The sequence below is a fragment of the Hemitrygon akajei genome, chromosome 6 (genome assembly GCF_048418815.1).
Source record: "Hemitrygon akajei chromosome 6, sHemAka1.3, whole genome shotgun sequence".
NCBI lineage: Eukaryota > Metazoa > Chordata > Chondrichthyes > Myliobatiformes > Dasyatidae > Hemitrygon > Hemitrygon akajei.
Genome location: NC_133129.1, coordinates 29,982,781 through 29,994,203, shown reverse-complemented (window position 1 = coordinate 29,994,203; position 11,423 = coordinate 29,982,781). Strand labels below are relative to the sequence as shown.

General features: G+C 38.1%; 1 protein-coding gene across 3 annotated transcripts in view; it reads right to left on the bottom strand.

Annotated features, from left to right (window-relative positions):
• Nucleotides 1-1,020: 1,020 nt before the first annotated feature.
• neil3 (nei-like DNA glycosylase 3) overlaps nucleotides 1,021-11,423 on the bottom strand; it is a 47,950-nt gene continuing 37,547 nt past the window's right edge. For 2 of the 3 annotated variants that reach the window (XM_073048045.1, XM_073048046.1), the window contains exons 9-10: nucleotides 7,669-7,843; nucleotides 1,021-1,436 (exon numbers count right to left, since the gene is read on the bottom strand). In XM_073048045.1, the coding sequence (XP_072904146.1) occupies nucleotides 1,254-1,436; nucleotides 7,669-7,843 (358 nt within the window). In that variant the 3' untranslated portion in view covers nucleotides 1,021-1,253. The remainder of the gene's footprint in view (nucleotides 1,437-7,668; nucleotides 7,844-11,423) is intronic. The other variant, XM_073048047.1, reaches the window with a different exon arrangement.

The following is an 11,423-nucleotide window of genomic DNA, read 5'->3' as shown; positions in this document are numbered from 1 at the left end:
CCCCCCCCCCCCCCCCAAGCTGCTGACTGCTCCCACTGACCATGGCTCCTCCCACGGACCCCAGTATAAAGGCGATTGGAGCCTGAGCCCCAGCCTCAGTCTCCAGGATGTAGTGTGGTGGTCAATTGCTGCTTGTTCTTTCTTCCAGCCAATAAAAGCCTACATCTCACCTCACATCTCCAAGAGTTATTGATGGTGCATCAATTAGTATCTCACCTGCTGGAAGTTATCATTTCCTGGCAAGCTTGTGGGAGTAATGTTACTTGCTAATTATTGTCTAAACTAATTATCATCATGGTTTTGTTACATTATCATCGCGTTGCACCACCGAAACTGCCTTCTGTCTGCTTCTGATGTAATGGAGTGAGGCAATTGATGAAGTAGTTGAAGAATGCAGTTGTTAAGCATTGTTTTGGTACTCTATAGATTAGCCAACAACTTTTAAAAGTTCATTCATCTGGGTATCACTGGCAGGGCTAGTATTTATTGCCTACTCCTAATTGGTAAAACACTGCAGCTCTCTGGTGAAGGAAGGAACTCTTATGATGCTGTAGGAGGAGGGTTCTAGGTCAAAGTCTACTGAAATATTCCCAAGCTAGAATGTGTATTTTGGAAGGGAACCTGGAAGTAGTATTATTCCTATAACTGTCTTCAGTGCTCATCAGTAATCACCCCACACCAAATCCATGAAAGTCCTCTATTGGGGCTACAGCTTCAAGTACACAGCTGGTCCCAAACAATTCTACTCTGTGATGAGCAAGTGGAAATAGGATATTAATTGGACATATCAGACTGGAGTTCAATTGTTACAACACCAAAAAAAAATCAAATTCATAATATACAGAGTACATATCAAGTAACCATTTATACTTTTAAATGTATTATAAAGAAAGCTAGTAATATTGTCAGACATTTAAAACTGATGATGTTTAAATGTATTAATAGCTACTTGCAATAGATTGACAAAGAATCAGGGACAAAAGGTACTGAAACACACTTTTCTTCCCTATCATTGTTGTATTGTAAGGGCTTTGTGAAATTCTTTCGATATACCAAATCAATAAATTTCATAAAACTATGGCTTTTTTATTTTGTATATCATCTGTATCAAATACACATCTGTGTGGATTGAACATAACCACAGATGGCAATCATCTACTGTCAATGCAGCTTTTGGCTTTGCAATGCCAATTTATAAAGTCTCTTTCACCATTATGACCTCAAGTTAAATTTTGTACTCAGCAACTTAAGGTTCAGTAGTCTGGAGTGCTCTTAATACCTGGTCCACTCTCTGCCCATTGAAAGAAATTACACTGTTTGTCCATGCTTTGTGAACACACGTAAAAGTTGCGTCCATTATTAGGACCAAGTTTCAGTACTGTCCTCATGATACATCGCCTTCCATGATTGCAGATTGGAAAATGCAAATCAGCCCACTGGGGGAAAAAAAAAGTGCTTAGTTGCATTAATTGACTTCTTAAGTACATCAGCATTTACAATAAATTTGAAACATACATCAATTTCTAAATATATTCTGAAAGTTGTAAACTGAGTTTACAAGAGTGCTTGCTGAAATTCTAGTTACTTCTACAAAAACTGTTGAGGCAGGGTAGCAAGAATGGCAAATCCTTTGCCATGGAAAAAAGCTACTATATGTCAATGCCAGCAGTATCAAGGCATCTATGATGCTTATTATTACCACAGAGACAAGCAAGTTTGCTTGTCTATACTAGTATCCATCACCCATTTTAAAAACACATCTCACTATAAATTGCTCATTTTTATTGCAAATCCTTCCATGAATTATCCAAATTACTTCAAATTAATCGAACAGTACAGCATAGTACAGGCCCTTTGGCCCACAATGTTATGCTTTTTTAAAAAGAACGTATACCAAGATTAATCTAATCCTTTTCATCCCACATAGCCCTCCATGGTTGGGTTGAGTTGTTCTCCAATCTTGGCAATTTACAAACAAGCATTCCATCATCATGTGACGAGACACTGTCAGTGCATTGTTGATTGTGGTGTATCCTTCAAATGGTTGGTGCCCAATCAGTTGATTGAAAAGTATATGAAGGCCAATCACCGATCTATACATCTTCTGAATAGCCTTCCATTTTTCTTTAATCCATGTGCCAATCTAAGAGACTCTTAAATGTCCCTAAGGTATCTACATCTGCAGCGCCCCCCCCCCAACAGTGCATTTTATGCACTTACCATGACGTAAGAAAACTTAATTCTGTCATCACCCCTATACTTTTCACCATTCCCCTTAAAAGTATGCCTTCTATTAGCCATTGCCATTCTGGGGAAAAAGGTGTATTATTTGACATAATTTTTTTTTTTATAATCCTTTGACATCTCAGCTATTTTCCAATTTGGACCCCTGAACATCACTTCATTGCTTCATTACAGAGAAGCGTTCATCATCTTTTGTCTTAAGATCACTAAATTACTCTGCTTGTCCCTAAGAAACCTCATGGAGCCCCTAGCGATGCATTGCTCAATGAATTACCCAAACATCAAACTTTACATAAATGTTCCCATAAACTTAACTTTTCAAGATAGCAAGAAATGATAAGTTTTGCAGCATAACAACTAGATACAGTATATTTTCCATTAGTTTATTAATGGGTAGCACTAGGGTGAATATTCAATGAAATATTTATATGAACTATATGCAAAATAGCTACAGAAAAAATGTCTTTGACAGGTCAAAATCAACTAATTGACATTCTTAGGAGAGTAATCCTTACATCACTCTGGACCTACCTGTATTTCAAATTCCATTTTTATGACTGCATATCATGTTTTAATGTTCTGATGATGTCAATTTGCATATTTGATTCAATTAAAGTTGCAAACTAAGCATAAGGTGCTAATAGCATATTTGCCACTACAAGGCAAATGCTTTCAGAACTTGCTTATGGACTTATTTTTTTTTAAATTAAACGTCCCATGATCTTTTTGGAATAGCTTGAAGGAGAACTTCTCTTTAAAAAAAATCACTTTCCCCATGTTGAACTTACAATTTAATATATTGGAAAAAAATTATATGACCATTATAGACATCTAATTTACTACTTTTGATATACAAGTGTTGTTCACAATATAATTTTAGTTAATGTCCTCAGCCTGTTAACCACCTTTAGATTTGCTAGTCTGTTATATTGTGTACAGTCAAATACTGCTCTAAACAATATACTCCAATCCATTATGGAATGAAATTTATTAACAAGTTAAAAAAAATTATTATAATTTCAATGTCATTTGGAACTATTCAAATATTCAAAGTACAGCTGAAGTTTAACACAAATTGTGCAGAAAATCAGACTTGCAAAGGGGCTGCTGGAGGTTTGATCTGGTGTTGTGTGGTACCTCAAATTTTTGAATGGTACTGAAGTGCCCTCTTCAGATCATTTGGTGTAATGACAAAGCTTAATTTACAATAAACACAGATGAACATAATTTTCTTCAGTATGCGATCTTGTTTAAAATAAATAGATTGAACAACTTTACTATAATAAAACAAAATTGGTAATTTAGAAATTCTTGGCATTTTATAGTTACATTGTTAACTATATTAGATGATTAGACTTTAGGATATAGAGCAGCACTGACAGATGTTTAGCCGATTTCATTAAATGGCAAACTAAACTAATCCTTTCTGCCTACATAATGTCCACTTTATATACATATTCATATGTCTATCTAAAAATCAGAAAGATGAGCATGTACACTAAAAACAGAATACTGCAGTGCCACATTTATTTTATCCTGACCCATGGAAGTGAATGCTGGACCATTTCCCCAGCAATAGAAAAGAGACTAGAAGCAGCTGAATTATGTCTAATACTAGAGGGCACGAATTTAAGGTGAGAGGGGTTAAGTTCAAAGAGGATGTGCAAGTTTTATACACAGGTGGGTGCTGGAATATGGTGCCGGGGTGTTAGTCCTAGAAGACACATGATAGACGCATTTAAAAGGGTTTTAGATCTGTCTGTCTAGGTACTGTATCCGATGCAGACATTGGTGACCATGGTTTTCCGTACAGACCTATTCCTCGTTCTTTGGATGACTTCCATTTCCTCGATGTGAAGCCACCTGGCCAGGCTTTTGATGTACATAAGCCAAGGTCTTCCTCTAGGTTTGCTCCGCTCGATCTTTCCAGAGAGTATGAGTTTTTCTAGTTCATCTTTCTGCATGATGTATCCTAGGAATCTGAGTTGTCTTTCTCTTATTGTTGGTATGAGTGATCTAACTGCTTGGGCTCTTCTGAGGACTTTTCATTTGATGTGTGTGTGCAATCCAACCCTGTGCTTAACAGTTGGAGAGGTGTTCTTTTCATGAAATTCTGCACCCTTTTTTCTCCAAACATACCTTTGCTTATTGCAGGCAAAAAGTTCTATTTTAACTTCATCAGTCCACAGGACTTGTTTCCAAAATGCATCAGGCTTGTTTAGACATTCCTTTGCAAACTTCTGACACTGAATTTTGTGGAGAGGACGCAGGAAAGGTTGTCTTCTGATGACTTTTCCATGAAGATCATACTTCTGCAGGTGTCGCTACACAGTAGGACAGGGCACCACCACTCCAGAGTCTGCTAAATCTTCCTGAAGGTCTTTTGCAGTCAAATGAGGGTTTTGATTTGCCTTTCTAGCAATCCTATGAGCAGTTATCTCGGAAAGTTTTCTTGGTCTTCCAGACCTCAACTTGACCTGTTAACTGCCATTTCTTAATTACATTACGAACTGAGGGAGCGGCTACCTGAAAACACTTTGCTAGCCTTCTCCTGCTTTGTGGGCACCATTTATTTTAATTTTCAGAGTGCTAGGCAGATGCTCAGATGAGCCCATGGCTGCTGATTGCTGGGACAAGGTTTGAGAAGTCAGGGTATTTATAAAGCTTTGAAATTTGCATCACCTGGCCTTTCCTAATGATGACTGTGAACAAGCCATAGCCCTACAAGCTAATTAAGGTCTGAGACCTTGGTAAAAGTTATTTGAGAGCTCAAATCTCTTGGGGTGCCCAAACTTTTGCACGGTGCAACTTTCCTTTTTTTCCCCCACTCTAAAATTGTACAAAGCAAAAGTAATATTAATATTGCTTAAGATGTTGAAAAGAATGTTTCATCTTTAACTTTAACTCAGTTCATCTTCTACTCACTTAACTATTCACAGTTGCCACCATCTTAATCTTCTACATGAGGCTAATATGAGGGATCCACAGGTCCACTTTCACCAATGACCTTTGTAACCTCAATAAACAAATTTCCCCACACAAACAAAAAACTGTTCCTAATTAGGCCATGGTTTAACAAACAATCAAACATCCTATTCCTAAGAATCCTGATGAGTGGCCGCCCTGCCACTGATGCAAGACTCACCTGTCTATTGTTTACGGAGTATACCCATTTCTCTTCTTGAATAATGGAACATTAGCTACCTACCAATGATTCTTTTTAATCTTTCATTGTCCCTGCAGGGTCTCGTAATACCCTTCTAGATTTCTTTTCTAGTTTCTTTATAATCTTCGAGGGCTTTTTGACCTTAGCTCCCTAAACATTATATACACTTTTCCTCCTGACTAAATTTACCCCCTCACTTATCATCCAAGGTTCTCTTACTTTCTCATTCTTGTCCTTCCTTTTTACTGGAACATACTGTACCCATTCTGTACTCTGTACATTTGGTTTTAAAAAAACTTCACCATCAGATGTGAACTTACCCAGAAAAAGAGGTTTCCAATTAACTCTCTCTAGTTTCCTGCCCAACACTCTTATAATTTGCCCCACTAATACTCTCCCACAAGATCCATACTTATAAACAGGCCTGAAATGTTTTCCCAATTAAAGGTCAATCAGCTGGGCAGACCGGACTTGTGCTTTATTTCATTATCAATTCAAGAAGATTTTGTTAGTTGCATCTAGGAGGGTTTCTTAAATCAGTATGTAGATAGCGCAACTAAAGGAGGGATCACGTTGATTTTCTTTTGGTTTACTTGACTATCTATGAGAACTTTTGTAGGAACTGGTATCCAGTAGAATTCAAGACCATCAGTACTGTATTTTGCTGTTAAAATATAACCCCAAAGAGAGATGACCAGTTTAGCAGTTGTTCACTAATGAGATGCACATTAATTTCGGGAATCTTTTGGGCAGCCTCTGCAGTATACGTCTTAGTGGAACTGCTAACCTGAAAATCAATTAATCAGCCGACTTTGTTTCATTAATGTCCTTCAGAGAAGATCTACAGTCCTTAGTGGTCATACAAGTAAAGCCTGATGTACAGCCAAAGATTGTCAATAGATGATCTATCTCTTCTACTTCCAGATATCCCTTCATCACGTAACCAGTCCAGCCAATTTGATTTATTCTGCAGGCAATAGGAAAAGGCTAAAAAGCAACAGGACCCAAAAGCATCTCAGTAGTTTTAGTGAAGTTCTATGCTCCAGACTAAATACGCCTCTAATCAAAGCTATGCAGCTTCAACCTTGGCATCTACCAAAGTGCAACATTGCCCAGGTATGTCCACTCATCAGAAACAGGACAAATTTCAGGTCAGCTAATTATTTCCCAATTAGCAATGTGATAGATTCCATTATTGGCAGTGACATCTAACTCACCCATGATTTACTCACTGATGGCTAGTGTGAATTTTGTCAGGATCACTCAAGTCCAGATCCATTCACAGCCTTGGTTCAAATACGAATCAAACAGCCGAATTTCAGAGGCGAGGCAAGTGTGATTGATGGAACTAGGAGGAGGGGGATGAAAATGGGTAATGGGGAACCTGGCAAGTGTGGGTTGTGGTATGGGAAAGGGAGGAAAAATGGAAAGATCAGAGATGGGTCAGAAAGAGAAGGAAGGAAGGAAAGTTTAACTTGAAAATTCTACATTCATTATATTGGGTTATTAACTATCAAGGCAGAAGACAAGTTGTTGTTCTTTAAGCTTGCGTTTGGCCTCACCCTCGCAGTGGGAAAGGCTGAGGATAGATGGGTCAATGTGAGAATGGGAAGTGTTGAAGTGGCATGCAACTGGGAGATTGAGATATTCATGACAGACAAAGCACTGGTGCTTTGAAAATCAGTTGCCTAGTCTACACTGGGTCTCACTGATGTAGTAGAGACCACATTGGAAGCACTGACTGTTAAAGGAGGTGCACGTGAAGCTTTGCCTCAACTTAAAAGTCTGTATAGGTCCTCAGATATTGTGAGGGATGAGTTGTTGAAGCAAGTAATGCACCTTCAGATTTCAGCATCTGCAGTCTCTTTTGTGTCTGTTATCACTTTGTCAAGGACAATTAGGTATAGGCAATAAATTCTTGGCTTGCAGGCAACAACCAAATACTGAAAATGAATATATATCTGGAAATACAACACATTCAGTACACTTTGAAATTACAGGTCTTGCTATTGTTATTGTGTAAACCAGTTCGGCCTTCATTCAATTCATCAATAGCAAGACCAGCAAACAAAAAACAGATATGTGGGAAGCTTTGATTCAACATTTTTGTAAACAGGACATGGATGCAAAATTGAATAATGACTGCAGATTTCATACAGACCATAGCATAAGCAGTATATTTATGGTTATCGAACTGCCACAACACTTTCATGATGGCAGGTACTTTAGATTTGTTTTGAGTGCACAAGTATACACACCTGAAAGTAATCACACTGTTGAGCTTGAGCCATTGAGCAAGCATAGAATTGCCTCCCCTTGTTGTTACCTTCTTTTTTGACTACTCTCAGTGTACAGGGACGGCCGTGTTTTTGACAACATGGGAATTTAGGACTTGAAGGAGGACTATTATCACCATCGACATTATTAGAGTCCCTAGGAACAAAAGATTTTTTAAATATCAATTTACTTTTTTAATCAAAACCATGAAATAAAGCTAGACCTAAGGAACTGTAGTGCCTGCATATCAACCAGACAGTAGGACTGAAGAGCAAGAGATAATCACCATTTTGCAGCAAGAAGTGCCTGGATTACAAATGATTCTAAAGTGATGTAGACTTTCATCTTTATAGGAGTAGAAATTTTACTGTTTTAGATCAGTAAATCAATAATAAATTTCAAAAAGTTTCCACCATTAGAGCCTCAAATATGAACTTAATATATAAGTAATCAATGACTACATACATCAAGAGATCAAAACATAGTAATCAAAAGCTGGAACTCAATTTTTATACACCAAGTGGCTCAGTGGCCAATGGACCTAGTAAGCAATCCTCTTTTTAAAATCCCACTAATGGTCAAAAGATTGCCTGATATTTTGAAACCCATCAAGTTTTCTTGACCCATCAACGCAAACTCAGATATATTATGCATAACACATCCATATCAACCTTCCATCTGCCAGATTTCACACTTTTTCATTATGTTTTTCTCCAGATTATCCAGGTCAAAGCTCTTTTTGATTTCTGCACAATGATATCAGATACCCAGACAAAAAGATGATCTGCTGTGTCTACAAGTGCAAATTTGTATGATGGAAGTTGTTTAGCAAACCTTTGCCAAATTAACCAACAGCAGCTGAGGTTTTAAACTAATTTAACTTCATATTCCGTGAAATACTTGGAACACTCCAAGATTGTGAAAATAAACTTATGTCAGTCAGTCAACCATAAAAGATCATTTATCCAACAATTCTACCAGAACAATCTATTATAAGTGTGTTTGAATACATTGCTACGACAAAAGTACAATTGAGAATAATTGTTCTTAACATAGAAAACAATAGGCCAATTGGCTCTTCTCTAAAACACAATATGACCATGATCAAACATTCACATCAGCACTTTGTTGCTGTTTTCTCCCCATATCCTATTAGCATTAGGAAATATATCTACCTCTTCCTTGAATGCATTTAAAAGACTTTGCCTCCATTGTTCTCCTCGACAGAGATTCTACAATCTCCCAAACTCAGACAACTCAGAAATTTTATTACTTTCTCTGGGAGCACCTCACACTGTGTAAAGAAAAACTGCTTCATGAATCTCCTTTAAACATTCTATCTCTCATCTTAAAACTATGCCCTAAAGTATGTGACCATTTCCACCCTTGTTAAAAGACTGTATATCTGCCCGTTATAATTTGATGTACTTCTACACAAGGTCAGTCAGTCTCTAACACAAGAGAAAACAATCCAAGCAACACACACAAAATGCTGGAGGAACTCAGCAGGCTAGGCAACATCTATGGAAAAGATTACAGTTAACATTTCAAATCGAGACCCTTCAGCAGGACTGGAGAAGAGATGAGAAGTCAGAGTTTGAGGGTGGAGTGAGGGGAGGGAGAAACACAAGGTGATAGGTGAAACTGGGGCTGGGGAGGGCTGAAGTAAAGAAATACAGGGCTGGAGAAGGGGGAATCTAATAGGAGAGGACAGAAGGCCATGGAAGAAAAAGGGGGAGGTGTGCCAAGAGGGAGACATAGTAAAAAGAGGGAGGCAATGAGCAGGTAAGAGGGAAAAGGGGATGGGGAGTTCAGTGTGGGAGGGCGTCCCATTACCAGAAGTTTGAGAAATCGATGTTCATGCCATCCGGATGGAGGCTATGGACTAACATGTCAGAATTGGACTGGGAAGTGGAATTAAAATTGATGGCCACTGGCAGATCCTGCTTTTTCTGATGGACTCCCAATCTACATTAGATCCCACTGATATACAAAATATACAGAAGGCCACACTGGGAGCACCGGGTACAATAGATGACCCCAGCAGAGCCACAGGTGAAGTGTCGTCTCACCTGGAAGGACTGTATGGGGCCCTGAGTGATAGAAAAGTAGGAGGTGTTGGGCCAGGTGTTGCACTTGTTCTGCTTGCAAGGATAAGTGCCAGAAAGGAGATCAGTGGGGCGGAGGAAAAGATGTGGTTGTCCAACCTTGTAGCCAATTCTAAATCAGATAATATCCCAGTGAATCTCTTCTGCACCCTCTCCTAAGCCTCCATATGCTTCCCATAAAGCTGCAGCCAGACTGCAAACATAGTTTAACCAGAGCTTTAAACAGCTGAAAGGCAGCTTCCTGACTTTCATGCAAATCATCCTTATCTATGTACTCATGTTGCAATTTTCAGGGAATTATACACTTCCATCCAAGATCCACTCTGCACCAGTGCACCTTATGGTCCTGCTATTTCCTCTTACATTTGTCCTATAAAAGTTCAACACCACACACTTCCCCAGATTGAAGTGTCTGCCATTTCTCTACCCATACTATCAACAGGTGTATATCCTGCTGAATCTTGACAACCTTCCTAACTACCAATTTTTGTGCCCTCCTCAAACTCACTATCAGCCTAACTACATTTCTATCTAAATAATGTTTACATATTATGAACACTGCTCTCTGTGGAAGACTACTGAGCAGAGAACTCCACCTAGAGCAACATACCTCTACCATTGCCCTCTGTTTTCTATCACCAAACCAATTTTGAATCCAATCTATCAAGTCCCAATGGATCCATGTACCTTAATATTCTGGATCAGCCTACCATGAGAGACCTTGTCAAAAGTTTTGTTTAAATCTGTGTAGACAATATTCATTAGCCTATTCTTACCAATCACCTTTGTCATCCCTCAAGAAATCCAATCATATTTGTAAAACATGACTTCCCCACACAAAGCCATGCTCAACTATCCCTAATGTCCATGCTTTTCCAGTTGTAAGTAAATCCTAATCCCAAGAATCTTCACCAATGTCACTACCACTCATCATCCTTTAATGTCAGGCTTGTCTCTATTGACCTTTTCAATCATTCTGCCATGTCTTCATTTCAAATTATAATCTGGCTTGATCCTAATGGGAATGGAATTCACTAATCTTTTTCCTTAAGTATTAATAGATGCTCTTGTGTTTCTTTTTTTTTTAAATATATTCTCCATAAACTCACTCAACAAGTTTACTTGCTCTCACTTGCTTAATTACCAACTGTTTTCAACTTTCAGGCCTGCTCCTCTTACTGGCAATTGTACAAGTCTCCTCTATGGATCTAACACTGCACCTAATATTCTTTGTACACCTAATGGTTGAGATTTCTTTCCCAGCTTAATTATGTGCTAGGTTTGAAGGTTTCAGTGTTATGACACACTCTTTAAATATTAGCCAATTAGTAAATTTCTCCAATTCTTGGTCAGATCCATCACCTAGTTTCAGATTCTACTATTTCATTCATCATCTTTTAAACTGTCATGTTCTAATAATTCTTTAAATATTCCTCACCTGAATGCCAGCATATAAAATACCAAGTCCACAATTAAAACTACATCAACATCTATTTGTATAATACAAACCAATTACAATTTGTGTAGACTTTATCTTCCATAGAAAAATTGCTTGCTATTTAAATTAAGAGCTACTTAGAGGTCAATTAAGCAGTACACTGATTAAGAACATTAAATAGATTAGCAAT